Here is a 27,841-nt window from a genome sequence, read left to right as displayed (position 1 = left end):
AGCATTATGAAAGTTAGGGGTTTGGTAAGGATGTAAGGTTATGCTTAGGAATGAACAGAACTAACCATATCTAAGTACTTAGATCTAGTGCTGGAGGTTAGCACAGTATCATCAGTAGTATTGATTACTAATGGAATTTCTGCAGACCTCAGCTTCCTTCTTGGTCATGCAAAAAGAATGGGGCCTTTTAACTTCACGGTGATATGTTACAAATCTCTAGTCTCACTCAAATGACTCTGAGGACATTTGGGGCACTGGAGGCTTTAGCAGACAATAAAAAGAGATAAAGGAAACAAGGACAAAATTGGTCCGTCAGTACCGAAGACAAGAGTCTTTTTGGTGATAGTGGGGTGAAAGGGATTACAGTGACCCTGCCTCCCCACCAGTAATCAGAAGGTGGCTCTGTCCCCTGCGTTCTCTCCCCATCTCCTGGCAGCACCTGTCTAGAGAGATAAACTAGCTTGTCATTTTCTCTCTCTCTTTTGGTTTCCTAGGTTTTTGGGTCCACTGCAATGACTCAAAGCTGGATGTATGCAGTGTCGAGGACGTGTGCAAAACCCAGGCCTACATCCTTTTTTACACTCGAAGAACAGTTCAGGGCAGCGCAAGACTCTCAGAAACCCAACTCCGAGCTCAGGTGCAGTCCAGCAGCAAGGACGAAGGCAGAACATACGCACTCCCCTGACTGGGAGGCATGCATTAAAATGTCCTTACCTTTTTCCTCATGGGTAATAAGGCTTGCACAGTAACAGATCACTGGGCTTGCCTCTCTAGGCCTAAAGGAGAGAATGCCAGGTGATTCCTGCCCTGTCAAAAAATTGGTAGTCACTTTCTTTTGAAAACATTTGAAAATTCCCTCCTTTCATAAAACAAATCTAAAGGAGTAACTTCTATGAAGATTCTTTTGTCAGTTGCTTCTGGATAGTTGAGGGACCTGGAGGGGGGTAGGCAAGTGATCACCCAGCCAGGAGAGCAGCCATGCCTGTCTTCTCTCTGTCGTGAGCCCCCTACTCATCAGGATCTTTCTGCAGCACTGCAGAGCACATGAGGAGGGGCCCAGGGCTGGCAGCTGGTGGGAAAGATTGGTTCCAGAGTGGAAGGTAAAGTCACAGGATTTATCTCACAGAAGAGGTGACCATCAAGGGAGTGAGGGGCATGGAGCAGATCTCCTGTGCCAAATAGGAAGGCTTTTCAGAGCTGGGTTCCTCCTGAGCTGCTGTCATCTCGCTCTACACGGACTGGGAGACAGGGCCTAGCAGTCCCTTCCCTTTGAAGAGGCAGTCATAGGAGGCACAGACCAGCGCATGGTCGGTCTGTGCATGTTAAGCCAGACACTCCTGACTCCTCCAGTCCTGTAGCAGGACCCTGGCTCAGGTCTGGAACCAGCTCGTGGTTTGGGTCAGTGGTCAGAAGCCTTCTCAGAATTCGGGAAGGCGAGTTGGGATTGTCCCAGTGCCTGCTGCCCTATGGTCTTACCTTGTGTGCTACGTAGCTTCTCTCCTGCACCTACAACATTGGTGCTCACAAGATTTGGATCTTTCGCTTCCCTAGGAACTGACCGTGTGTCCAGCTCTTGGTTGTGGCCTTTCATGTTCTCTTCCCACTCGCTACCCATTCTCTCCAGCCCTCAGTCCATGAAGTAGAGAGACTCCTGTCTTTTACTCTGCTATTAGTAAAAACACATCTTTAAAATTTGCTCCATTTCTAAATGGAGTCAAATGCCCAGGCAGAAGCACAGTAAACTCTCATTCTCTCTGCAGTGACCTGTGCAATGCCCACAGCCTCTCCTGTGAATAAGTAGCTTGTGTTAAGTAGTACAGTTGTCACTTGAAGGGAGTTGAAGGGGGGGGCACAGAGACAGTGAGGCTGAAGGAGGCACTGTTGCGTTTCCCAGGCACACCCGTAGTATTCACTGCTGCCCTCAGTGGAGATGAACTCCCGTAGGCCTGCCAGACATCACTGAGACATGGAAGAAATCAGACAGAAAACAGCTCCCTGACAGGGATGAGTGGCTAGATTTAAACTTGCCTTTTTACAACACTGTGAGATTTCTGTATCAGCTTTTATTTGGAAGCGATAATGTATGGCATTTTTGTGCTGCTTGGTTTTTACTGTCTACTGCAGGCTTTTTTGTGAGCTTTGCACGGCCTCCTCCTCTCCAGGACACTGTTTTAAAGTGTCCCGGTTGTCCACACTGCCTGAGGTCCACATTACCAAGGTACATGATAGTGATTTGTTACCATGGTAGCAAAGCCCATTCAAAAACAAAGCTCGGTGTGCTGGTACACCCCTGGAAGGACGGCACTTGCTTGGGTGAGGCAGGAGGATTATGAGTTTGAGGCTACATCGTGAGACCTTGTCTGAAAAATGAAAATAACAAACTATTGGGAGTAAAAAAGGAAACAAGACTGGATTGCACCTCATCTTAAACCCTGTGTTGTTTATTCTAGAAAGAGAACTTGCAGGCAAAGAATACAGATCTGACTGTTTAGAGGGGAAAACATTAATCAATATAAACACTTAAAGGAAAATTAGAAGGTTCTAATTCAATTTTTTAAAAAAAAAAAGTTTTTTGTTTTTTTTTTTTTGTTGTTTTTTCGAGACAGGGTTTCTCTGTGGTTTTGGAGCCTGTCCTGGAACTAGCTCTTGTAGACCAGGCTGGTCTCGAACTCACAGAGATCCGCCTGCCTCTGCCTCCCGAGTGCTGGGATTAAAGGCGTGCGCCACCACCGCCCGGCCAAAAAAGAAGTTTTGTATCAACTATCAGCAAGACCAGTAAGCAGAATGGGGACTTTATAAATGTTTAGCTGACCTGAACACCCACATATGAGATTAATGAGTTAAAATGAGTTCTAACTAAAACTAGCTGTCTCCACTGAGCCACCCTCATGAAGGTGCCACCGCAACCAGACAGCACTTCAGGCAGCAGGAGCAGTAGCATGGATCTCTGTTGTAGAAGCACTGTGCACTGTCTGGGCTGCTGTGCTGTGCTGTGCTCCCTCTGCTGCCTGCAGCGCCTAAGAGGGCTGTGTCAGTTGGCATCACACTGAGACATTCTGAAGAGAACAGATAGATCATGACTCGCTGGCCCCAGGCCAAATGCCAGGTGCTGCTTTGCCAGCAGCAGTCTCTCTCTGAACCCTTTGTAATCGGCTGGTGTGTTTACTTACCACTGTAGCCAGCCAAGATGAATACACCCCAGCCCTCAAAAATGATTTCTTACCTCAGTCTAGCCTGGCCCTCATGCTCGTGGTTGCCCCTAAGAGCAGCACCCATGCTAGTGCAGAAGTAGCAGGGATACCCGTGGCAGCCAGGAACTGCAGCTCTCATCAAGCCGCAGGCAGAGCTCTTGCCAGCTTTACCAGCTTTAACCAGCCCCTCTGGCTGAAATAGGAGGGCAGTGCCACATGGTAAAGAATTCTAGATGTCTCTAAAAATGCCATGAATAAAGCTGTAAACTGTAGAAGTGTTCGTGTGTCCTATGGACTCGATAGCAGAGTTTATTTTTGTTCACGGTGGCAAGGCTTCTAGAGTCCATGATCGTGTGAGTCCCCTGCTCTGGTTATGCCTTCAGCTCCATCCACATTCAGGGGACAAACCAATGTGGTGGGCTGGCTGGCAGTGCTCCAGAGTGCTGAGAGGTCGACAGTAGTGCAGAATGAAAACTTGGTGGCGGGGGTGGGGGGAAGCCAGGGAGATCTGACATTTGTTTTACTGATAAAGCTTTGTGAACTAATTTTATACAATTCATAAAATTTGGTGCCTTGTTCTTAATTACAGTTTGCATGAGATTGAAAAGTTAAGGGGAAGGGTTCCTTTTTGTTATGTCAAGTGGCAGGTGGATCTGTAGTGTTTAAAGGGTATGTGTTATCAGATTTTATAGAACATTCTTATCTCCTGTGTATGAATGCAAATTGTCCTTACCAGCAAGTTCTTGAGTTCCAGTGTCCATAATTGTATTTATAATCATCCATCAGATAGCTGTCTTTCAAGGCAGCCAACATACACTACTGTTGTTCATTGCCTCTTGTATATGCTGAACATTAATGCTGACCTTTTCTGGAAAGTGACCCTTTCCTGAATGTGTACCACATCCCTATCTGGGGTTGCAGCTTATGTGTGGAAGGGTTTCCAGCTAGTTGGGAGAGCCAAATGATCAGAAGTTAGGCAATCAATGGCAGTGGAATCTTCATCGATTCTGGAGTCCTTCTGCACAAACCATCAGGAAGCAGTGTAGGAAACAATCCCCCCACATGTGAACCTTTAGATTGTAAAACAAACCAGTACACTGTGTAATATGCAGAGTGAGTGATGCAAAAATGATGTCCCTGACATCACCACTCAGGACTTCCTGGGCAGATGCAGCTGGGATGGTGCTAAGTGACTGGAAGGTTAGCAAGACTTGGGCTGTTCACAGCCTGTCTTTCACGCCAGCCCAAGGGTTTCCAACTGAGCTCTTGAGACTTCCCCAAAGGTGTTGACAGGTTCGCCATTCAAAGCGCATTTGGTATTGGGTCTCTCAGCCCAGTTCCTAATTGGGACTAATTAGGTAAAGAGTGCATCTTTGGGGTGAAATTTTCCAGGGTCACTTGGTTTTTACCAGCTAAGAGTGGATCTCTCGGGTGGTTCTCTTTTTGTCAGCGCTAAAGCGCCTTCTCAGAGTTGTGCACGTCATCTCTTCCACATTCCTGTCTGCTCTCAGTCCAGAATTATCCTTTAACCACTATTTACTTGTCAACTCACACATGGCTGTAACTACACGACAGCTTAGTAGCCATGGGCAAGCGGTCACTTTTGTTAACTCTGTCCATACTTATGCTGGCATGTTTCTTTTAAAATACAACAGCTGCTGACGAAATAGCTCACTGCTACGGCACTTAGCTAGCATGCCTGAGACAATGGGTTCCAGGTCACATAAACCAGTTTAAACAAAAACTGCCAAACCAGCGTTATGACTTCAAAAAGCAAGAGTAAAGTTACTTGAGATTCTATCTTAAATTTGGAATGAAAAAAAAACTATATTTTTAAAAGCTATGTCTTAATTCTATCTCGATTCTGATTTTCAAATTTTTAACTAACTAGACTACTCAGCTATAGAATCATATAGCACACTTTAAGGTTTTATTCTTCAAAACAACAAAACCAGGCTGCTATTTCCTAGCTTAGCTGCGGTCCTGTGGGGTTCTGCATCTATAATACAGCTTACAAAGCTGCTTCCTAGTCACTTTATGGGCCTTTGGAAGTAATGGCTTCAAACCCAAGCCTTATCCATGTATCATAGTCATGACCCTGCTCCCCTCCCCTTTTTTTTCCCAAGTCATGGTCTCACTGTGTAGCCCTGGTTAGCCTGGAACTTTAGACGAGGCTGGCCTCAGAGATCCACATGCCTCTGGGATTAAGTATGTGCCATGAAGCCCAGTCTCTTAATAGTTTCTAAAACAGACTTCAGAGTATCTGTGACTCAGAGTAAACTCTAGATTCGTGTGAAGCCAATTCTAGGCCTGAATTTACTCACAGTTTCTGCTGGCCCGCATCACATCACACAGGTTCTTCATTCACAAGAAAATGGTATCCCCAGCCCATATCATACATGGCGTAGTCAGTGCAGTGCTTACCTAGCAAGCCTGAGGCTCAGAGTTTGATCCCAGCACCACGTAAAACCAGGCATGGTAGAGCACACTTGGACTCCCACAGTTTCCCACAGTTGGTGGAGGCAACAAGATAAGGAGTTCAGGGCCATCTTCAACTGAGGCTAGCCTAGGCTGCAGATATCCTGCCTCCAGAAAAGAAAAAAGAAAAAAAAAAAAGGCTTTTTCCCCGCTTTCTTTCAGTGGGTGTTTGGAAGTCACATCATGAGTGTCTGGAAAGCAGCCAGCAGTAACTGTCATCGTCATGCAGCTGTGGCCCAGTTACACTGGCCCTTCTCATTCGTGCCCTGTTATCCAAGACCAGTTCCAAAAGGGCCTTTGCACAAAAAAAGCAGTATTTTTTTTTTTTTTTTAATGCCAGTAAATTTGACTAAATGAGACTCTGGAGAGCCTACTTCTAGCACCAGCTTGTCCCCCGGCCACAGGAGTCTGCACAGAACACAGCCAGGCACTAGCATGAGTCGGGGTAGGTAGTTGCTTCCCACTAACAAGGTGACTCCACCCACACATCAGTGCTCTCTTCTGCCACCAACTCTCTCTATTCCAACAACAGTGCCTCCCTGGTGCCTGGAAAACCCATCTGGTGAACTAAAATGCCAAACAACAGCAAATGGCTTCTTCCCCAGGAATGCTCACCAGCAGTAACTGCTCGAGAGTCAGCTGCGCAGCTCAGCTTTATCACTGTGCAGCAGGACGTTCCCTTTCAATGTCTTTTTTTCTATTCTCTTTTTTAAATGAGACAAACATCTCCATTACAATTCATGTTTGGGGCTCATTGCTGTCTCTTGAGTGTGAAACACAAATCCATGGTTTTTTTTTTTTGTGTTTTTGTAAACTGACTTTTTACACCGTGGTTTTGAAAGAAGTTTCTTATTAAAAGAATAAAACGTCTTTGTGTGCAGGCTTTATTTGAAATCTGTTTTCAAGAACTATGACTACTCCTTGGGACAAGGGCAGAGATCACCCTCTGCAGAAATGTAGGGATGCACACACAGTTGTGCAGTCAACATTTGAGCTGAAGCTGGGGGCTGCCCAGGGGGTGGAGGTTCAGCTGCCATGGGAGTAGTATCTTGTGGTGGTCCTAGACAGTAGGCTGTCTTGGGAAGTTTGAGTACACAGGAATTCCGTTCTCTGCAACCAGATAACAGGTGGTATTAGAAATTGGAAAACAAAAAGGAAACTGCTTTCACCTAGAAATCCAAGAGTGAGGATTTATACCAAGTCTCTCTCCTACTTTCTGTGAATAGCTCAACAGAACTGCTGTCTTTTAGAACTGGAATAGGCAGAGACAGAAAATTAAGTGCTTACTTGGCTACACCCCTGGCTGAGGTGCCATCAAATCAATGTCACTCAAGTTCCTGGCCAGCCAAACTCCCGCAGCAAAGAGTCCCAAATTGAGGATCAAGTTCCTGAGTAGAAAATATATTTCATTAACCCTGAGGTCACTGAGTTTGATGAAGCTAATGACATACCATGGGAAGTTTACGTCAGTACCACCTTCTGGGAGGTTTTGATCAACACTCAGTATTGTGTATTGTACGTCACACAATACGCACGTGAGAATTTGGAGTTTACATCTATTCCTAACACAAGCAAAGGCCAACTTAACACTCTAACGTAAAATTCTGATTTATGCCTTGGCATCTCTTTCCTGCCTTCTAGGTCAGGGTGACTTTTTAAAAATAATACATTCAGGGCTGGAGAGATGGCTCAGAGGTTAAGAGCACTGACTGCTCTTCCAGAGGTCCTGAGTTCAATTCCCAGCAACCACATGGTGGCTCACAGCCATCTATGAGATCTGGTGCCCTCTTCTGGCATGCAAGAATACATGGGAGGAATGTTGTATACATAATAAATAAATAAATCTTTAAAAAAAATAATTCATTAAATTGTATGTGTGTGATACTGCATGTTGACACAGTGCAAGTGTGGATATCAGAGTACAACCGCAGGGGTTGGTTATCTCCCTCCACCTTGCAGGTATCAGGAATCGAACTCAAGTCCTCAAGCTTGGCGGCAAACGCTTCCACCCGCTGAACCACCGCTACAACCCAGGTCGACATCCTAGATACCTTGAGAAGCACGTGACAGATATTTTTTGACATCAATGCATTTTACGAGCCTACGGCCTCAACAAAACACAGAAAGTTACCACGAAACCACTATGTTGTCAATGTGGTTAAAAAACAATACAAAAAAACACCTAGGATTGCCAGCCTCAGTAGGAAGGGAAATACAAGTTTATGAGGATCAGAGAGAGGGGCCAGCCTCGGTTACCTCCGGAAATCGTTCCGATCGGTGGCGAAGCGATAGACGCCGCGGAGCCAGTCTCCCACGTTGTCTGGAACCTCGGGGGCCTCGCTGGCCGAGCCGGAGGCGCTCACCGCCATCCCACTAGAAGCCATAACAGCACCGAGCACCTCCACAGTGCCTGCGCGCGGCTCAGAGTCGGCGCAGACTGATCGCGCAACTTCCGACCTCGCACTTCCGCCTGCCGGTAGTAAGACGCAAGAAGACCCGCCCCCGGCTGCTTCCACGAGCTTGGAACCCAGGTCGGAGGTGGAGCCGGTGCTCGCTGCCCCACCTTCCCGGCGCCTGGGGCGTGTTACTCGTGTAGCGCCACCATTCCGTTAGTTTAAGCAAGGTGCTGACGGTGGGGCTAAACAGCCCTTAGGGATAGGGGCTAGCTCACCCAGGAAGTTCTGGGCAGTGGTGTTTCTCCAACAAACTTTTCTACAGGTTAGAGAATGTGAGTGTGGATGGGACTGTCCCGCGTGTCTGCCTGCCTTCAGTCTCGGGTTTTTTACACTGCAGTCTTGTTATCCTGTTTCATAGGTTCCCCCATCTCACTACTCTGCTCTCCGGGCTGCCCCACTAACAAATGGTGCAGTGCTTCCTGGAGATGTCTCTGTCATCTGTCTGGAGGTTTTGGGAGGACTTCCAGGGACCTGGAAGGCGCTGGCCCAAGAAAAAGCCTTCGGGTTCCGACTCAGAGGAAGAGGAGCAGGTGGGGCAGGGGCTGTGCTCTTTGGCGTTTCCGGGAGTCTTAGGGCTCTCTCTGCCCTGCCTTTTGGACGCCCCACTCGGGGTTTTCAGAGTGGAGCTGGCTACTGTAGAGGGAAGTGTAACTTGGGAGGTGATCTTGTCATCCGAGGAGGCACCATTCCAGCCGACGCTTGGATCGGGTTCTGTTTCCCCTGTTAGAAATGCTCATCTCAGAGCCCCCAAATCTTTGTGCAAGAGGCGGGCCAGGGTTGCGTGCAGCCTCCCGCCCCGCCCCAGGCTGGTGCCGTGCGCGCCGCCGCTGCCGCCAGTCTACCCCAAGGGCCCCCGCCTCCGTCCACCAGTGGGCGACGGCGTCCCCAGCCCGGGAGCGAGTTTGGCGCCGCAGCCCCGCCGGGAGGGTTCAGGAGGCCTTCGGAGCGCGCAGGCCAAGGACGCGCGGTGAGAGCTTCGGGTCCCAATGCTCGCGTCTGGGGGGTGCGGTGGGAAGACAGCATGGGGAATGGGACGAGGGGTTCTGGCCCGGGAGATTCCCCGCTTCTATGATCAGCCTAAGCCGCCGCCCCCTCCCCCTTAAGATCGCACCGTCCCCTCCTTTACCAAGGGACGCTAGCCCTTCCAGTGCCTCTACTGAGCTAGAATCTGCACTCCGGTAGCGGCTCACGAAGCAGCTGGGGCAGCAGGGGCTGCCCCCGGGCAGGGCATAACGTCCTGCACCCAGAGGCCCGGCGCAGTCTTGGCAGCAGAAGTGGTTCTCGTGCCAGCGCTGTCCTTCGGCCTCGGTACAGCTCTGAGAGAAGATCAGCTGGGAGAGGTTGAGGAAAACGATTGATTCATCCATCCATCCATCCATCCATCCATCCATCCATCCATCCATCCATCCAGTAACCACACCTTATACCCATTAACGCTCAAAAAAGAAAAAATTGCCCACAGGCATTCCGATTTGGAGTACTTTGTAACTCTAGGATTCTGGGAGGGTGACTGGCTTTGGCCGGATCCTCCATGTAGCAGGTGGCATAGCCAGAAGTTGGGCCCCAGAGCTTTCCTGACTCCCAAGGCTCAGTACTGTCTTTCATGTTGTTAGGGTGGTTCTAGCATGGTCAAGCTCAGCACTGAGCATCTGGCATAGTGATTATTCAGGGATCCAGAAACGTTCTGAGTCTAAGAGAATTTACAGACCCGTTTGCACTGGGGGAGCAGAGGTAAAGGTCCCATGTGCGCAGAGCTCTTGAGTGGCCCTGGCTAGTTCCTCGTTCTCTCCACCCTGTTCTCCACTTCTAGAAGACCCTCCAGCCTAGGAAGGTGACAGCTGCTCCAGCATTGCTGGCTCTGGGGAGGAATTCTCCCAGTGTCTCTCTCCCCTTTTGCTCTACCTGGTCACAAGCAGGACATCGAGGTCGCAGCAGCTCTGCGTGATGGCGGCCACAGTAGAGATGTCCATCGTGATAAAAGTAGATGAGGTTTATCAGGGCCTGTCCACAGGCCTGGCAAGTAAAACAGGGTCTGTGCCAACAGCACTGCTCACCAGCCCTGGCCGCAAACACGCCGTACTCTCCTGGATTCAGCAGCTTCTTGCACTGCCAAAGCAGAGGCCCTGGGCTCTTAACCTGAACCTTCTTAGCTTCGCTCATAGCTCTCCAACCACACCCCAATCCCCCAATCCAGCTGTTCATATTATGCTGCAGGCCCATCTCCACCGCAGAGGCCAACTCCCCAAACCTGGCTTCCTCTTTTCCCTAACATTTACCAAATCACCAATCCTGAAAACATTTCTCCGCCAAACTCCCCCCAACCCTTTCTGCAGAGCAAAAGGCGGAGGAAGGGAAAGGCTCAGGGATGGAGAAGGGACAGACATACTCCCTACCTTCTCACAGGTGTATCCTTCAAGCTTGGGAGGTAACAAGCGAGCCACCCCCTGTCCCATGGATTTCTGCTTCCGCTGGGCACAGAAGAGCCGCAGTTGGGTCAGTTCCTCCTCCCCTAGGGCCAGACAGTAGCGCTCCTAAAGGAAAGGCCCACATGCACCCAAACCTTAGAACACTGCTGGATTGACATGTTCTCTAAGGTTGATGCTGGCTGGGAGAGAGGCAGAGCCTTGGGAGGGAATGACGCATGTGCTGCCGCGGAGAAAGCCGGCACTCGGGGCTGCACAGGGTAGCACTTAGCACCATCACCACATAGTGTGGCCCTTGTTCCCATTGAGCTAGGTCCCAGAATCCCTTTCACATGTGTTCTCTCTGCTCCATTGACTGTCTTGCCTCTCGATGAATTGTAAGTCTTTAGGCTGCACATGCTGGGGCCCTCAATAAACACTGAACAACCACATTTCTACATTTGTGCACCCCATTCTTGGTTTCAGATGCCGTCCATGTCCATTTCCCCATTTGCTCTTAAGCTAAGCCGTGTGATGCGCAGGACATGTATTCCTGCACCTGTCTGTCATTAGCTGTGGAAACTCAAGCTAAAGGGAATTGCTTCCTCCAGCTACGGACAAAATTGAGCCTTTTAGTCATACATCTCGAATTCTAGACCAAGACTCTTACTACACAGTAGGTAACAAGGTGTGGAGAGAGAGCGAAGGAAGAGCGAGGGAAGGGGGGGGACCCACGTCACTGTCCTGTGGAGGAAACTGCTGAAGGAGGGCCCGAAACTGGCGCCAGCTTGAGGCTTGGTTGGTATCCAGGCAAGGTGGGCCCAAGCTCGATCCTGGAGGAGCCTGAGGAGGCACAGGAGAAGGGGGCTGGGTCTTCCCCTCCCCTCCCTTCCCTTCCCCTTATCACCTGCCCTCCAATCTACAGCAGCTCTTAAGCGTTCCTCTCCACTTGCAGGAAACCCCCTCCTGCCCGTCACTAAAAACAGTAGATCTGTCCGGCATGGTAGCGCACGCCTTTAGTCCCAGCAGTCGGGAGGCAGAGGCAGGCGGATCTCTAACTTCACGCCTGGTCTACAGAGTGAACAGTAGGTCCATCCTGACCCGAGACCTGCCTGGAAGGAGCCCCCAAACACCACTCCATGTACTGGAAGCCCCACATTCACACACTCCTGGAACCAGGCTCTGACAACCTAGGCGGACTTGGGAGAGGTGCTATTATGTTTGCAGGAATGAATTTCAACCCCTAAGTCCTGAAAAGAGAACAAGTCTACAAAGAGTTAGGCAAAGCTGAGGGGGTGTACAGCCCCACCCACTGGGAGGCTGAGGTAGGAGGACAAAGTTCAAGGGTTACATGACAAGGTCTTACCTCAAAGTGGGGGACAGAGGACCAGGGATAGCAAAATGGCTCAGCACGTAAAAGCACTCAACACCAAACCTGGGTTTGATTCTCTGGATCCTCATGGTGGAAGACTGACTCCCGCAGGTCCTCTGACCTCCACACGTGTTGTGGTTCACAACACACACACACACACACACACACTGAGTAAATATTTAACAAACTTCGGGTTTGGTTTTGTTTGAGACAGGGTGTGTTTCTACAGCCCCGAGTGGCCTAGAACTTGATACTCATCCATAGACCAGGCTGGCCTTGTACTCACAGAGATCTGCCTGCGTCTGCCTCCTGAGTTCTCCTGGGTGCTAAGACTAAAGGTGTGCCCACCACACCTGGCTAATAAAGGCTTGGTTTTGTTTTGACGGAAAGAAAAATGCAAACATCTCCTGGTTGGTAGGAGGGGAATGAGGACCAGAGGATGAGAGCATGGTGGTCTCAGAAAGAGTGGGACTCCTACCTCAACAGAGGTGTCTTCATCGCCCTCTACTGGCTGCTGGCCTGCGCCACTGTCTGAGTTAACTGGTGGATCTGGCTCCCTGAACATAGAACTGTCCTGCTGGAGGGATCAGTCAGTTCTGAGCTGACACTGGTGACCGACAGTCTGCCTGGAAAAGACAGAAGATCAGCTCGTTCAGTGAGCCTTCCCAGAATGCCAGGCAATGCCAAGTGCTTTCCAAGCGCCATCTCAGTCTTGTCAACAGCCAGGAGACTGAGGTAGGCGTTGTCCCCAGCTTACAGGCGACCAGGCTGGGGCTCAGACAGCACTGGTAGGTGTGTGTATCCAAGGTCAAACAGCTGTAAGTGGCAAGGTCAGATCTTTAGTCCCTGAGCTTGTGAAGTTCAAATTCTTGGATATTACAAAGCTGGGTGGTGTAGAAGAGAAAGCAACCATGGAAGGAACCATTTTGCTCTCCCATGAGCCTCTGGGTAGGCTGGAGCTCTCCTACTCACCTTGCCAGTCTTCCCAAGGTCCCTCAGTGCAGCCCACCACACACACCCATCTCCGCACTACACCCTACTCAGGCTGTTCCTCAGTCACCCCACACATACTTGCCTCCTCACTACACCCTACCCAGACTGTTCCTCGGTCACCCCACCACACACACACACACCTGTCTCCTCACTACACCCTACCCAGGCTGTTCCTCAGTCACCCCCCCACACACCTGCCTCCTTACTACACCCTACTAAGACTGTTCCTCAGTCACCACACACACACCTGCCTCCTCACTACACGCTACTCAGGCTGTTCCTCAGTCACCCCACACACACACCTGCCTCCTCACTACACCCTACTCAGGCTGTTCCTCAGTCACCCCACACACACCTGCCTCCTCACCACACCCTACCACACACACACCTGTCTCCTCACTACACCCTACTCAGGCTGTTCCTCAGTCACCCCACCACACACACCTGTCTCCTCACTACACCCTACTCAGGCTGTTCCTCAGTCACCCCACCGCACACCTGCCTCCTCACCACACCCTACCACACACACACACCTGTCTCCTCACTACACCCTACTCAGACTGTTCCTCGTCACCCCACCACACACACCTGTCTCCTCACTACACCCTACTCAGACTGTTCCTCGGTCACCCCACCACACACTCACCTGTTTCCTCACTATACCCTACCCAGGCTGTTCCTCAGTCACTATACCACACACATACCCATCTCCGCACTACACCCTACTCGGGCTGTTCTTTTCCAGCATTGCCCTTGCCCAGCATTGCCTGGCTGAAGGCCTCCTTGCCAGGAATCCTCCTCATCTTCTCTGGTCTGTACCAGTTCTCCCTTCCTGAGTTCTCAAAGGAAGCATAGTCAGTGGCCCCAAATTAGTACCCAGTGTCTCCTCATCTAGTCTAAATGTCTCAAGGGTACAAGAAAATTCTGTGTCTACCCCATAGCCCCTCACAAACCAGACAAGCCCTCTTCCACCAAGCTATACCTCCTGTCCTTATAGCAGCATGAAACAGGGTCTCACAGAGCCAAGGCTGGCCTTGAACTCCTGATCCTCCTGCCTCAACCTCCAAAGTGCAGAGATCCAAAGCATGCACCACCACACCCCACTTTATAGCAGCAATTTTAATGACTAGTCCCAGTGCACCTCTTTAGGCACAGTCAAAATGGGATCACGGTGTCCCTGGGCGGGACTAACTACTGATGCAGAGAAAAGATGGGCACTGCTCTGGATGAGGTCGCAGGCTAGTGAGCAGGAACCAGAGAGAATAGAGTTCATGCACCTGTATTCTGGGTGAAGGGCTGGGTTGTGTGGGATGGTGACAGCCGAAGCAAACATTTACAAGTTTACTCAGTGTCCGCGACTATTCTAGAACTTTATATACTAGGTCCATTCTTACCGTCCATTGAAGCAGTTTCTTCTCCGCTTTTACAGTTGAAAAACCAACCAAACCATTGACCAATGAGCAAACTACAAAGTTCCGGGAGTTTTAGGAGGTACCCTACCTGGGGGCAGCAGCTGAGCTCAGGAGAACCAACAGTGAATCTCTAGGCTTTGGGAAATCCTGAGGTTCCGTGTATAACCACCAGAGCGCCACCCAACCCCATGGACACCCCCCCCAGCCCCCTTCAAATATCCAGTGCCACCCTTCCCTCCTTCCTGGCTCCACACCCACCTGTTTCCTTCCTGTCAGTCCCTCAGGGCAGGTTTCCTGTGGAAGGTGGCCAGGATGGACTCCATACTCAGGGATAGGAACAGCCACACCCCTTAGCAGCACTGTTTCAGCTCCACAAAACAAAGGGGGAGGAGGTTTCTGGGGTACCCTCTTCCGGATTAGTTCTAGTTTGCATGGAACTCTGGCACAAAAATAACTCTCAGAAATCAGACTTCTACCTGTCACCCTTCCTGTACCCCACCTCCGAGCAACCTGATTCACCTCCAGCTACCATTGAACCCCATCTTACTAACACGCTGGTTTCCTCCCATAGTTCCCCTCCTCTCCTTTCAGATAAGATCGGGTCAAACACTGGCTCCCGCCTCTCGCCCCAGATGCAACCTAGCTCAGGGGTTCAACCTCCCCAAGCAACACCCATTCTTGGAAGGATGAGCCCCAGAGGTCCTAGGCACTAGAGAGCAGTAGAGTGGAACGGTATCCCTGAATCAGAGGGAAAAGGGAGGGAAATATACGTTCTTATCAAGTGGCCTCTCGGCAGAGCCCCAAAGTTTTCCTAGGACTTTGCGGACCACCCGCAGGGCGGAAGCTCGACGTGTGCTTACCGAGTTCGCTTGGGGTCCCTGTCTAGCTGCTGGTTTAGGAGTGGGGTCTCAGCCGCCCGGGCTGTTCTGGTGAGACCCGCCGTCGGGCCACAACTGGGTGCTGCAGACTGAGGGAAGCGCTCGTGGGTCTCAGGGAGGGAAGGGCGCAGGTATCCGCGGACTTGGCGACGCGATGCGCCACCGCGAAGCCCGAAAGGTCTAGAGTCTCTCGGCCCGCCCCCGGCTTCAGCCCCGCCCCCCCTGCGGGCCTCTCCAGCTCCTCCCCTCTGTCCCCAGTGTTCCTCGCTACTTTCCCTCCTGGATTCCGAATCCTGTCCCGCTTCAGTCCTCCGATCCGCTCTGCTATCTCTCGAGATTCTCTTCTGCTAGAGAGACTACTGACATCTCTGCTCCCCGCCCCACCCCGCGTCGGGCCCCTCTCAAGACAGGCCACGCCCCTCAGGATTCCCAGCCGTCGGCCCCTAGCGCCCTCTGGCGTCTGCGCATGCTCTCTGCCCCCGACTGCAAAGTCCTCCAAAGGGACCTTCTAGGCAGCCTGCCGGTCGCCCCCGCTCGGGTCGGCCGGCCCGCAGCGTCTCGTTGGTGCAGCCCGCGACCTCCGACCCCGCGGGAGCGGGGCGGGGCGGGGAGGCCTTAGCTGCGGGCGGGCGGCGGCTGCTGCAGCGGGACCCGGGAGCGGGGGCCCGGCGCAGCCCGGGCCGCGGGGCGATGTGAGTCGGGGCGCGGCGGGGCGGGGACCAGGCGGCTCTACCGAGACCGTGTCGCGCCGCGCCGCAGTCTCCGCTCCTATCCTTAGAAAGCCCCAAGCGGGCGAGCTAGCGGCGGACCCGGGGGCTGGGGGCGGGGATGCAGGCTCGGAGCGCGACTGCGACCTCCGCATTCCGTCTGGGTATCTAGAAAACCTGTAACCAGTTCTGCCTCTCGCTCCCCAGATCCCACCCTCTCCCCTCCCCCTGGTTACACCTTCAGGTCTCTAGGATTCCGCAGAACCCCCACACTCACCCACCCAACCTCTTGAAATACCCACAGACACATCTCGTTCTCCCTTCAATGGCCCAAAGGCTTTCGCAGTCACCATCCAGAAATTCCTCAGCCTTTTCATTTCTGCACCATGCCCAAATCCAGAATCTCCCAAGCCCATCTTCTCCCAAAGCTTCGAATATATATTTCAGACCACATACCTCCATCTAGTGCCTGTCCCTACCTACCTCAGACCAGAACCTCCCCCACCCCACCCAATGTAATCCATCTCAATGGATTATCTAATAATGTGTTTGAAATTTCAAAGAAAGAGGGGAGTCGGAAAGGTGCAACCCCTCCCCCATCTTGCATCCAGTAGCTCTTGGCTTCACATCCTTTCCCAACACCCTGTTGATGGTTTAAGCCCCCATGGTCTTTTCAGTACCTGCCCTTAGCCTGCACACAATTTCTTTAACCTCCTTACTCCTTCCAAAGAATTAACCAGACCAAGAGGTGTGGGGTTCTTTTACCTAGAATTGTGCAGGGCTGGTAGGGGGACACTGGGAAGTGCTGTTTTCCTGAACCGGGAGGGAGGGATTTCAGGAGTTTTCTTCAGAGTCCTGGTCTGTTGATTCATCTACCTAGGGCTCAGATAATCTAAATATTTGCATCTTGTTGTAACTGTCCCTTCTGACACTAGGAACAGAAAGCCTGACCAGCTTTCAAATGGGAAGTGCTTCACTAATACCTGCTTCTAGAAGTTACTTCAGCTAGAACTCCCATAGTTGATGGATATTTCCTCAGAAAAGGGGAAGGGTCAGGAGTTGGAGATGGTGGAGGGAGAATGACAGACCCTCCCCCAGATATAGCAACAAAACGTTCTAGAATGTTGATTTTCAGAATCTTAAACTGGTGCTCTTGCTGGACTAGCATATTGTTATTGTTCTTCTGAGAAAGAAAATTTTTTGTAGGGTTGAAATTCTCTGCAAGGTCAGGTGGTGGTCTGAGCGGCAGGATTCCGAGGGGACGCCAGTGATGGCTGCCAACTGGAGGTGTTGGGCATCTCAGAGTTCATTGTCCTTGGTCATAGGGAGGTCCATCCAGGGCTGCAAAGTTGTGGTCTTTCGTCTGAGATCGTGTTGTGTTCATTGGTCTTTCTAGCTGGACCCAGGACCCACTAGGACCTGGACCAGATAAATCCAGGTGGGAGACACTGATAAGTCCGTTTCATGAAGAGTTTGGGGCTGAGGGTAGGTTTCCATTAACTGTATGGTCTCTGTCTCCTGTGCTAGGTGAGCCCCAGGTGTGACCCACAGGGATCCAGGTGATTTTCTGCAGACGCTTTGCCATGACACCCCTCCAAGGACAGGGGGAGTGAAGTGGGAATCCTTTCCCATGCCCCTCCCAGGGCCAGCTCCCCAATGGCCTGGGTGAGGTAAGAACTGCGGCTAGGTGTCAGTTTTGTAGAGTTTCTTAACTTGGGAGGAATGTAGGGAACAGGTCACTGGGTTGTCAAAGGTTCTACCACAGCAACAGAGGTTCCTGGATAATCCACTACCTTGTGCTTTTTTGCAGTAAAGTGAACCTCTTAAAACTGCTGGCTGGGGGGCTGGAGAGATAGATAGCTCAGTGGTTAAGAGCATTGCCTGCTCTTCCAAAGGTCCTGAGTTCAATTGCCAGCAACCACATGGTGGCTCACAACCATCTGTAATGAGGTCTGGTGCCCTCTCCTGGCCTGCAGGCATACACACAGACAGAACATTGTATACATAATAAATAAATAAATATTTTAAAAAAAAAACCTGCTGACTGGGCTGGGTGGTGGTGGCGCACGCCTTTAATCCCAGCATTTGGGAGGCAGAGGCAGGTGTATCTCTAGGAGTTTGAGGTCAGCCTGGTCTACAAGAGCTTGTTCCAGGACAGGCTCTAAAGCTACAGAGATTCCCTGTCTCGAAAAACCAAAAATAAAGATAAAAAGCACTGTTGGCTGGGCCTAGGAGTGTAGCTGGGCAGCAGAGTGCTCATGTAGCGAGCACAAAGCACTGCAATGGATTTCCAGCACGAAGAACAAAACCTCTGTTTGGGTTCTGTCCGTGTGTGTCTTGTTCCCTTAGGTCACAGAGGTCTAAGTGGTTTCCTCTCCATAGTAAGGCAGAAACCTGTCTGTTGTGACTGTCTTCCCATTACCAGTAGCCTGAAGGGAAAAGCCAGCTAAGGTCTCCTATCTCTGCTCCTACCTTTGGGAAAGCAACCCAGCCTTCTGTGAGTTGCTTTCGTGGAGTGCTGGGAGTTCAGTCTGGAGCCTCATAGGAAGTATCTACTGCTGAGCTACATGCTCAGCCCCAGCATTTTTCTTCTTCAATGAAAAAATATCTAACCAAGGTTTTTTTAAAAAATCATGCTAGTTTGAGCCCAGCCTGGTAGTGTTTTTACTCCCACCACTTGGAAAGCCGAGACAAGAAGATCTCTGTGAGTCCCAGTGTTCTGTCATTAAGTGTGGGTTTGCCTTTTTTTTTTTTTTGGTTTTTCGAGACAGGGTTTCTCTGTGGCTTTTGGTTCCTGTCCTGGAACTAGCTCTTGTAGACCAGGCTGGTCTCGAACTCACAGAGATCCGCCTGCCTCTGCCTCCCGAGTGCTGGGATTAAAGGCGTGCGCCACCATCGCCCGGCTTGGGTTTGCCTTTTTTTGTTGTTTTGTTTTCATTTGGTTTTTGGTTTTTTCGAGAGAGGGTTTCTCTGTGTAGCCCCAGGTGTCCTGGATCTCTCTCTGTGGACCAGGCTGGCTTGAACTCACAGATATCCGCCTGCCTCTGCCTCCCGAGTGCTGGGATTAAAGGTGTGCACCACCACCGCCTGGATTGTTGGGTTTTAGGATCACAGTGTACTAACAGTTTACTTGAAGAGAACACCAGAAATACTCATTTCTGGTGGATATTAGGGTGGAGCAAGGGAGGAAAGAGAGAACATGGCTGGAGTTAAATGGGTAAGGTGAAAAATGAGGGAAAGAAAAAGGAACAAGATAGTATCTGCGACACGCAAGGGACACTGTTGGCTGACTCCAGATAAGGATCACAGCTGTGACAGCCACTCCCCATGCCCCTTATAGCCTTGCTGCTCTTCTAGTCAGTCACTCCACAGGCCAGACCCCTGTGTGCTTCCCAGGCCTCTGAGAAGCTTGCTGTCGCCCACCTGTAGGAGTCCTTCACTCATTCTAACTTGAATTAATGTTTATCCCAAGTGTGTTTGACCACGGGTTGAGAGAGCGTTCCCTCAGGGTGCGTCTGTGTCCTGCAGCCTCTTGGCTGGAGGATGTGCTCACAGTACAGTGTCTGCTCAGAACTCCTTGGCAGGGTGACTGGTGACCTGCTCATCCCTTGTCTGTCCCTAGGGTGGAAAGGCTGCTTTGACACCATGGGGAGCTGCTGTAGCTGCCTGGACAGAGACAGCGTGCCACACAACCACCCTACCAAGTTCAAGGTACCCAGAGCCTCTCCCTGCTCAGGTTCCCAGGGCCTGTTGAGTTTAGGCCTCCAGTATGTCTCGGGAAGGAGAAATGACAGGCTATGGTGTGGACTCAGTAAGGTGCCTTGTGCTTGCTCTCTGATATCTGAGGTGGTCTGGCAGGGGCACCTAACCCCTTTTTTTAATTTCTGGTTGTTCTTTTCCTCCCACCCCCTTCCCACCAAGAATAATGTGTTTAAAAGAGAGCATACATAGCCCTGAAGAAACACTATATTGGTGTTTTATGAACCTTAGCTCCCTACATCCCATAGGAGGCGCCTTCTCCTCACACTGGGCTTTGTCAGGGCCAATGTTTCTCCTTCCCAACTAGAGAGGGAGCCCTCAGCAAGTTTGCACAGTTTGGGGATTGGAGGGTGGCTGTATCTGTTCAGCAAGTCTTTCAACTTTGAATTAACAGTTAACCCCTTCTTTGTTGACATCCCGGCCTTTGAAATTAAGCCCCAGGAAGTTCTTGAGCATCGGACAGCTAGCCACCTGGCCTTGGAGGTCAACAGGTGACCTCTTTCCTGTCTGCAAATGTCAGAGCTGAGAGCCATAGAAGAGATTACCCCATAGAACTGTCATGCCCCATGGCACTGCTCCGTGTGACCCAAGGGGGGCAGTGTTCCTGTGGTACAGCTGAGAGCCACTCAGTCTCCTGGCCCTAACCCCACAGTCACTGTCTCCCAGTGGCCCTTGCATACACTTCTTGGGTTCTTTACTGACCCTGTGTCCATTCTCCCTGCAGGTGACTAATGTGGACGATGAAGGGGTGGAGCTGGGCTCAGGGGTGATGGAGCTGACCCAGAGTGAGCTGGTGCTGCACCTGCACCAGCGGGATGCTGTCCGCTGGCCCTACCTCTGCCTGCGGCGCTATGGCTATGACTCCAACCTCTTCTCCTTTGAGAGTGGCCGCCGCTGTCAGACAGGCCAGGGTGAGTACCAGCTCTGCCCTCCAGGACAGGGACATGGGCTTGTTACAGAATTGGAGCGTGGCCTTTCACATGCTGACATCAGACATCTGACTTGGTGGTGTTGCTCAGAGCAGGGAAAGATCCAAGCATCTCTGCTGTTCTTCCTCGAGCCCTGTGGGAACATGTGGTGTGCAATCCACGAAGTAGCCAGTGCTCCGCTACTAGGCCAGAGCCTACCTAGCAGAGACAAACCACTCTTCCCATTGTTGCTATGGTTTCAGGGTTCTACTGCCGTTGCAGTAGAAAAAAAAAAGCCTTCTGAGCTACCATGTCATACACCCTGGGTCTCATCCACAGTGGAAGAGAGGTCAGGAAGAAGACTGGCTGCTCTGGGCTGAGATCTGGGGAAGCAGGAGCTTGGGTCTCATATACAGATTAGCCTTCAGGAGCCCAACATTTGTCTGTCATCCCCTGTGGGCAGTGGAGAGTACTGGTTCCCCCTGGGCCAGCCAGAGGTCAGGGGCTGGCAGCTTGTTCCAAGAGGCTGAGGTTAGGACGTGAGGTTTGGGCTTGTCCATTATGTCCAGGTGTGCTCAGCTCCAGAAGTCCTTGAGGTTGTGCTGCAGGCAGACAGGTGGAGGAGAGCAGCGTCTCCTGAGACAGCCACAGGCCAGTGAGTCTCCTGGGTTGACTGCTGTGCGGCCTTTCCTCCTTGTGCCTCATTCCTGTTGTTCATGGACACGAGAGGGCACAGGAGAACATGGTGTGTGAACAGAGATGAGGCAGAGCCGCTTGATCTGCACTTGGCACCTGAGGGAGGCTGTCCTAGATCCCAGTGTGGGGCTTCTCCTGATACCAGGCTTTCTCTGCCCCCTCCCTCCTCCATCTCTCACCGCCTGTCCCCTTTGAGATGGTTATGTGTAGCCTTCACTGATCTCTAAATTCATGGTGAGGCTCCTCTCACCTCCCAAGTGCTGGGTTCACAGCAGGGTGTCGCCACCTCTTCCTGTCTTTTCCAGCTTTTACATTTCCTGCCAGAAGAGCCCTTTTTTCTTCCCCTTCTTTCTCATTCTGTTTCTACAAACTTCAGTTGCCCTATACTCGGGCAAATGGGCAGCACTATAACAGTAATATGCTTTGTCCATATTTCCACTTAATTGTATTTATTATTATTTGGGTGTGGTGCTGGGACTTAAACCAGAGTCTCTGCATGCTAAGTAAACATTTTACCACAGATTCCACCCCTCCCCCCCCCCTTTTTTTTTTGAACAGGGTTTTAATGGGTAGCTCAGGCCAGCCTTGAACTTTGTGACTACTTATGAGGGTGTGGTGCCATATCTGGTAATATATCTATCTTTGCTGTGGATGTGTGCCCACTGTGTCCCCAGAGCTGCCCCTGAATCCCATGATCCTGTGTTGTGATGGAGGAAGGTCATTGGCTAATAAAGAAACTGCTTGGCCCTCATAGGTTAGAACATAGGTGGGTGGAGTAAACAGAACAGAATGCTGGGAGGAAGAGGAAGTGAGCTCAGACTTGATAGCTCTCCTCTCTGGGGCAGATTCCATGAAGCTCTGACCCAGGATGGACGTAGGCTAGAATCTTCCCGGTAAGCGCACCTTGGGGTGCTACACACATTATTAGAAATGGGCTGGTCCAGGTGCGAGAGTTAGCCGAGAAGAGGCTAGATATAATGGGCCAAGCAGTGTTTAAAAGAATACATTTGTGTGTTGTAATTTCAGGGCATAAGCTAGCCAGGCAGCCGGGAGCTGGGGGACGGGAATGCAGCCCACAGCTCCCCACAACAGAATGGCACCCGAAGTGGTAGCAGCAATTTCTTGGGTCTGCTCTGCTTGCTAGATGCAAGCAAGCGCTCTCATCTAAGAGAGGCTTCCTGATTCAGCTTTAGCTGCAAAACCCTCAGCTCTTTCAAGAGGTCCTGCCATGAGACACTTAAAACGGTGTTGGTGAAAAGCTGACTGCATGCTTGTTTGTTTTCAGCCGTAACAGGAAAAAAGTTGTGCTGTTTTAAAATGCTGGCTTTCTGGTCCGTCCTGCCAGGGCAAACTCTGACTCTTTCAAGCAGGCGGTCCTGACTACGGAGCTTTTTGAGTGTTGCTTAATAACTGTTGCTGTTTGCTTGCTGGCAGGGACCTTGAAATGCCTAGAGTTGTAGCGATAAACATGGCTACAGTCGGTACCTCAGCCACGAGGCTGGAAAGCTAAGGAATGGGCTGGATCCAGCCATCAAAGCCACTGCTTTAGTCCTACTGAGATTGCTTGATAAATTAAAGACTCATATGGTCAGAAAAACAGAGAGAGATACAGTAAAGAGAGCGTCAAAAACAAAGAAAACTTCTAAATGGTTTACAGTATGTTAAAAATATATGCAGGCTAAAAGTTAAAATTCTAAAAGTAAAAAAAAAAAAACAAAAATAAGGAAGAAAGAGAGTAGTTGGGTGTGGTAGTACACACCTTTAATCCCAACACTTGGGAGGCAGAGGGAGATTGACCTCTGTGACTTCAAGGTGTGGTAGCACATGCCTTTAATCCCAATGCCTGGGAGGCAGAGACAGAAGGATCTCTGAGAGTTCAAGGACAGCCTGGTCTACAGAGTTATTCCAGAACAAAGATATACAGAAAATCTATCTCAAAAAGTAAAAATAAACAAAATAGAGTTAAAATAAAGCTGCACAAAGATGGAAAATACACAGAGAATCTTGATACTGTATGCTATTATGCTCTCTTTGAATTGTTTGAATGCTGAGGAAGGAGCAACAGATGCTAAAAGATATTTGTTTATAAATGCTGCTGAACTAATCCAAGATAGATATTTTCAAAATACCTTGACTTCAGAATTTGGATCTAAGGACATGATGCTTTGGAAAAGAGTTTCTTCTTTTGTTTTCACGGAGGATGAGACACTGTGGATTGCTTTTATTCCAATATGGTATGATGGACCACGTCCTCCTGAAGGTGTTCACAGTGAATGCCTTTGCTTTTTGTTTAAACAGAAAAAGGGGAAATGATGGAGGAAGGTCATTGGCTAATAAAGAAACTGCTTGGCCCTCATAGGTTAGAACATAGGTGGGTGGAGTAAACAGAACAGAATGCTGGGAGGAAGAGGAAGTGAGCTCAGACTCGACAGCTCTGCTCTCTGGAGCAGAGGCCATGCTCCCCTCTCCTGGGCATTCTGTTCTGTTTACTCCACCCACCTATGTTTTAACCTATGAGGGCCAAGCAGTTTCTTTCTTACTTAACCAATGAAATCAACAGATTAATATATGACACTCCCACATCAGTGTTGCAGAGCCCCAGGCTGGCATCTTCAAAGCCATTGAATTCCAGGTGCTCGGTCCATTCCTGCCACTTTGGGGACAGGTCAGACTTGGAAAGGCTTAGAGGCTGACCATACGCAGGAACCACAGGACTGCCTTGCTGTGTCTCTCTTCAGCTCTGCCCATCTTCTCCCCTTTTCACCAGAACCCAAGCTCTGCTAGGACCCTGTGTGCAGAGGCAGGAGGCCTAGCCTGTGAATGACCTGTGAATGATTAGAGGGCATTGGGTGAAGCTTGTTTTTCCTGGAGTGCAGGGAGTAGTAGGTACAGGAAGGTGGGGGGCAACCCTCTGTGGTTTTCACTTCACCCCTGAAGGCAGCCATCCTCATGAAAACAAGCATACCTCAGGGAATATGGCTGCAGTGCTGGGCCTTGGAACGATAGCAGCAGGTAGTATAGAGAGACAGGTGCCAGGGGTTCATCTCCTCCCGCCCATCCCTCCAGCGTCTCTGGGGTTCTGGAATGCCCTGAGGATGAATGCTTAGGAAAGGAGAGGCACAGGGTGGGATTGAAGTTCAGGGACATTTCCTTTTGACTGGCTGAAGTTCCCTAGCCACTTAGGGTTGGCGAGAGCCTTGTTGCTTTTTTGCCTTCTCCAGGGATCTTCGCTTTCAAGTGCTCACGGGCTGAGGAAATCTTCAACCTGCTGCAGGACCTCATGCAGTGTAACAGCATCAGCGTGCTGGAAGAGCCAGTTATCATCACACGGAACAGCCACCCCCCAGAGCTCGACCTTCCTCGTGGGCCCTCACAGCCCACTGGTAAGGAGACCCCCACCCCAGGAACCGTGAGTCTGGGAGGCCCAAGTCAAGCTAGCAGGTAGGGGATAGCTGGGTTGAGCCAGCTTTCCTGGACATTCCCCCATCATCAGAACCATTCCTGAGGATGGCTCAGTGCTGGGCAGGACCAATTGGGTGACTCAAGCTGGAGCTGCAGAATCCTAGGCATTGGGTCGACTAGTGGTTGGGAAGCAGACAGGAAGACGTTGGGTTGCCATAGAAACAGCAGTCTGGAGCTTTTTGCTTCTGTCTGTCTACTGGGCTAGGTTACACACAACATGTACCTCTCCTGCCTTACTGGTGCAGCCTTCTCTGGCCATGACTGTGTAGGGTTCCCCACAGTTTGTGCTCGTTGGGTCTCTGACTACACAGCTGCTTATTGCTCTGCATTCCCTGGCCAAGTCTGGGGGAAATAGGAGGGATAGAAACGGTCCCTGCATTTGTGGCATTTACGTGGTGCTCAGGGATAAAGCCTGACTGCAGTCATGGATGGTGCCGGGGTGACAGGTGTACCTTCCGTGCTTAAAGTAATGCTGTGATGGAACGGGAGGCTGGGGCGGCCTCAGACCTCAGGGTGACTTCAGAAGGTAGGCCAGGGCTTCCAGTTCACTGTGGCTTAGTCACACGAGGAGCCAGCAGAGTGTCTTGCCTTGCACTCCACAAATGTGTGCATCTGATTGTAAATGATTGTCAGGTGGTTCCCATACCCCTCCCCTTGGCTGTCACCCCTAGGCTACACTGTCTCCAGCCTCTCCAATGGCTGCCCTGGCTGCCCTGGAGAGGGCACACGGTTCTCCGCTCCCTGCCAACCCTCCACAAGCAGCCTCCGACATCCCACGCTTGGGGAAGAGTCCACCCACACCCTCATTGGCTCTGATGAGCAGGTGCGCATATGGTAGGCTGCACTCCAGGTGGGGATGGGGCGTAGGAAAGGTTGTGGGAAGGGGAAGAAACCCAGCAGGGCTCCTTTCTACCCCAGAAGGGTGAGCATGTTGGGAGCTTGAGAGGCGGCAGAAGAAACGTGGCTCTTTTCCTGTTCCTCTGGTTCTGTCCCACTGCCTTTCCCACCCTCCTAGTCCTTGAACCCACTTGTTCCCTTGGCATCTTTCCCTGCAGTCCCACACCTATGTCAACACACCAACTGGTGAAGAAGACCACCGCAGGAGTCGCCACTGCCTGCAGCCACTGCCTGAGGGCCGGGCACCCTTCCCACAGACCCGGGTTTCCGACCAGCGGGACCCGCAGGTGTTCTTACAGCCAGGGCAGGTCAAGTTTGTGTTGGGCCCCACCCCGGCTCGGCGGCAGGCGATGAAGTGCCAAAGCCTGTGTCCCAACATGCATGACCCTCCCCATCACAACAATAACGAGGGCCCTTCTGAGTGCCCAGCCCAGCCCAAATGCACCTATGAGAATGTCAGCGGGAGCTTGCGGCAAGCAGCTGGCTGGAGACTGAGCCCAGAGGAGCCAGGGTGGAATGGCCTGGCCCACCGTAGGGCCGCACTACTGCACTATGAGAACCTGCCCCCGCTTCCCCCTGTGTGGGAGAGCCAAGCTCAGCAGCTGGGCCTGGAGGCCGGGGATGATGGGGACTCCAGGGATGGGTTTACACCATCCTCAAATGGCTTCCCCGATGGTGAGGAGGATGAAACTCCACTACAGAAACCTACCAGCACCCGGGGCTCCTCTGCCCGTAGCCACAGCAACTTCCCTGTCCCACTGACCCGACGCAGAGGCTCTCCAAGAGTCTTCAACTTTGATTTCCGCCGGCCTGGCCCTGAGCCCTCAAGGCAGCTCAACTACATCCAGGTGGAGCTCAAGGGCTGGGGCACAGACCATCCCAAGGGGCCCCAGAACCCCGCAGTGTCCGGAGCTCCTGGGCCCACCCCACACCCTGCTCGCAGCTCAGACTCCTATGCCGTGATTGACCTCAAGAAGACCGTGGCCATGTCCAACCTGCAGAGGGCTCTGCCCCGAGATGATGGCACCGTCAGGAAGACTCGGCACAACAGCACCGACCTGCCTCTGTAGACCTGGTCCTTCCCCGCCCGCCTCCTGCAGGGAGACCTCCACCTCACCCACCAGCCCTGGACTCAGCTGCTTTGCAGACACTGGGGCGGACCAGATGCTTCTCTGCATTGCTGGAGTCCCCACAGATATCAGCCACTGAGTGTCCAGTTCCCCAAGCTGGGGAGAGGGGAGGGTGAGCTGGAGAGGAGGGAGCCATGGTGTAAACTGTGAAGGGTTCCCAAGGTTGCATTTTGCACCCTTCCCTAATGTCCATTTGTCTAGTCTGTCAGCTGTCTGTATGTGTTTTCCCTTTTTCTTTTTTCTTTTCTTCTTCTTTTTTTTTTGGTTGGAGTTTTGAAACATTTTGTACCTGTTGGTTTTATTTATCAGTTTATTTTTCTATTTATTGTTTTAAATGTAACTTAACATATTTATTATTAATATAATTATTTTTAAATTCTGGTTCAGTGAGTCTATCTTCTTGTGCAGTCTTTCCTGGCAGGGGTCTAGACAGGTAGAACGGGCAGGCCTGATGGAGATAGGGTCATTCTGGCAAAAGCAGGGTGGTTGTAAAGTCTGGTCATTTCTTTTTCTTCTCTAAGAAGCCTAAAACTTACAGTTGCCAGGGATGGACGGGCTCTTGCAGAACAAGACCCCATTGTTGGGAGCCCAGATGTAGAAGGAAACTGGAGGAAAGGCGCCCCAAGAGATGATGTTCTTATCCCAGGCTAAAGTGGACCAGGGAGGGGAGGAGAGACATTTCACCAGACTCTCCTCTGTACCCCTCCAGGCAAGCCCCAGGGGCAACTGCCACCCCTTAACATGTTAGCCCAAAAGTAGACCACAGCTTCTTCTCCACAGCTGAGCCCAGGCCAGAATCTTCACACAGAATTTTGCTAAAATCCCAGAAGTAGCCCAGGGAAAACCATATGACATCTGCCCAGCCTTCCAGCTTGTTGTTGGAGGCTCTCTTGGAGGACCGCCCCAGGATGGAGCCCCCAGGGACCTGTACCTTAGCTCAGGCCCAGCAGGCCCAGCGGTCTCCTGCCAGCCCCTATCATTCAGACCACCTGGTGCCCTCTTGTGGCAGGGACTCCGTTCTTCCTCAGGCTGTGCCTCCTCCCTGTGATGAGCTCTGAAGTCTGAGTGAGCGTGAGAGCCCGTTTGCCCAAGACATATAG

The 27,841-nt window shown here is 51.2% G+C and overlaps 4 protein-coding genes across 12 annotated transcripts in view; 2 read left to right on the top strand and 2 right to left on the bottom strand.

Annotated features, from left to right (window-relative positions):
* Window positions 1-6,445, top strand: part of Usp49 (ubiquitin specific peptidase 49) — a 77,752-nt gene extending 71,307 nt beyond the window's left edge. For all 3 annotated transcript variants that reach the window (XM_057750994.1, XM_057750993.1, XM_057750995.1), the window contains one exon: window positions 495-6,445. In XM_057750994.1, the coding sequence (XP_057606977.1) occupies window positions 495-685 (191 nt within the window). In that variant the 3' untranslated portion in view covers window positions 686-6,445. The remainder of the gene's footprint in view (window positions 1-494) is intronic.
* An 84-nt stretch (window positions 6,446-6,529) lies between these two features.
* Tomm6 (translocase of outer mitochondrial membrane 6) lies at window positions 6,530-8,157 on the bottom strand. Its single transcript, XM_057751005.1, has 3 exons — window positions 7,926-8,157; window positions 6,957-7,057; window positions 6,530-6,779 (listed from the first exon to the last, which is right to left on the bottom strand). The coding sequence occupies exons 1-2, from the start codon at window positions 8,051-8,053 to the stop codon at window positions 6,961-6,963; spliced, it is 225 nt and encodes a 74-aa protein (XP_057606988.1). The 5' UTR covers window positions 8,054-8,157; the 3' UTR covers window positions 6,530-6,779; window positions 6,957-6,960.
* Window positions 8,158-8,513: 356 nt separating this feature from the next.
* On the bottom strand, window positions 8,514-15,360 carry Prickle4 (prickle planar cell polarity protein 4). Of its 5 annotated transcripts, none has more exons than XM_057750999.1 (8): window positions 15,165-15,360; window positions 14,563-14,743; window positions 12,378-12,525; window positions 11,263-11,370; window positions 10,519-10,656; window positions 10,028-10,231; window positions 9,252-9,456; window positions 8,514-8,845 (listed from the first exon to the last, which is right to left on the bottom strand). In XM_057750999.1, exons 3-8 carry the CDS (start codon window positions 12,462-12,464, stop codon window positions 8,523-8,525), a joined length of 1,065 nt encoding a protein of 354 aa, XP_057606982.1. In that variant the 5' UTR covers window positions 12,465-12,525; window positions 14,563-14,743; window positions 15,165-15,360; the 3' UTR covers window positions 8,514-8,522. The 5 variants fall into 5 exon arrangements, with proteins under 5 accessions (XP_057606982.1, XP_057606983.1, XP_057606985.1 ...); XM_057751000.1 differs by having other exon boundaries at window positions 14,563-14,672; XM_057751003.1 differs by having other exon boundaries at window positions 8,723-9,121.
* On the top strand, window positions 9,041-27,122 carry Frs3 (fibroblast growth factor receptor substrate 3). Of its 3 annotated transcripts, XM_057750997.1 has the most exons (8): window positions 15,469-15,874; window positions 17,286-17,327; window positions 17,417-17,559; window positions 19,512-19,600; window positions 20,373-20,559; window positions 24,474-24,635; window positions 25,386-25,537; window positions 25,770-27,122. In XM_057750997.1, the coding sequence occupies exons 4-8, from the start codon at window positions 19,535-19,537 to the stop codon at window positions 26,679-26,681; spliced, it is 1,479 nt and encodes a 492-aa protein (XP_057606980.1). In that variant the 5' UTR covers window positions 15,469-15,874; window positions 17,286-17,327; window positions 17,417-17,559; window positions 19,512-19,534; the 3' UTR covers window positions 26,682-27,122. The 3 variants fall into 3 exon arrangements, with proteins under 3 accessions (XP_057606981.1, XP_057606980.1, XP_057606979.1); XM_057750998.1 differs by lacking the exons at window positions 15,469-15,874; window positions 17,286-17,327 and adding an exon at window positions 9,041-9,092; XM_057750996.1 differs by lacking the exon at window positions 17,286-17,327.
* Window positions 27,123-27,841: the final 719 nt, after the last annotated feature.

Source organism: Chionomys nivalis, chromosome 19 (genome assembly GCF_950005125.1).
Source record: "Chionomys nivalis chromosome 19, mChiNiv1.1, whole genome shotgun sequence".
NCBI lineage: Eukaryota > Metazoa > Chordata > Mammalia > Rodentia > Cricetidae > Chionomys > Chionomys nivalis.
The sequence above is the reverse complement of the archived record's forward strand: the minus strand, read 5'-3'. Positions and strand labels throughout refer to the sequence as shown.

Excerpts from the sequence above, each read along its gene's own strand:
- Tomm6 (XM_057751005.1), bottom strand. The coding sequence starts at position 8,053 with ATGGCTTCTAGTGGGATGGCGGTGAGCGCCTCCGGCTCGGCCAGCGAG. Across the intron at positions 7,058-7,925 it reads GATCGGAACGATTTCCGGAG|GAACTTGATCCTCAATTTGG; the intron begins GTAACCGAGGCT and ends TTTTCTACTCAG.
- Prickle4 (XM_057750999.1), bottom strand. The coding sequence starts at position 12,464 with ATGTTCAGGGAGCCAGATCCACCAGTTAACTCAGACAGTGGCGCAGGC. Across the intron at positions 11,371-12,377 it reads ATGAAGACACCTCTGTTGAG|GCTCCTCCAGGATCGAGCTT; the intron begins GTAGGAGTCCCA and ends GTGCCTCCTCAG. Across the intron at positions 9,457-10,027 it reads GATGTCCTGCTTGTGACCAG|CTGATCTTCTCTCAGAGCTG; the intron begins GTAGAGCAAAAG and ends AACCTCTCCCAG.
- Frs3 (XM_057750998.1), top strand. The coding sequence starts at position 19,535 with ATGGGGAGCTGCTGTAGCTGCCTGGACAGAGACAGCGTGCCACACAAC. Across the intron at positions 19,601-20,372 it reads ACCACCCTACCAAGTTCAAG|GTGACTAATGTGGACGATGA; the intron begins GTACCCAGAGCC and ends TTCTCCCTGCAG. Across the intron at positions 25,538-25,769 it reads TCATTGGCTCTGATGAGCAG|TCCCACACCTATGTCAACAC; the intron begins GTGCGCATATGG and ends CTTTCCCTGCAG.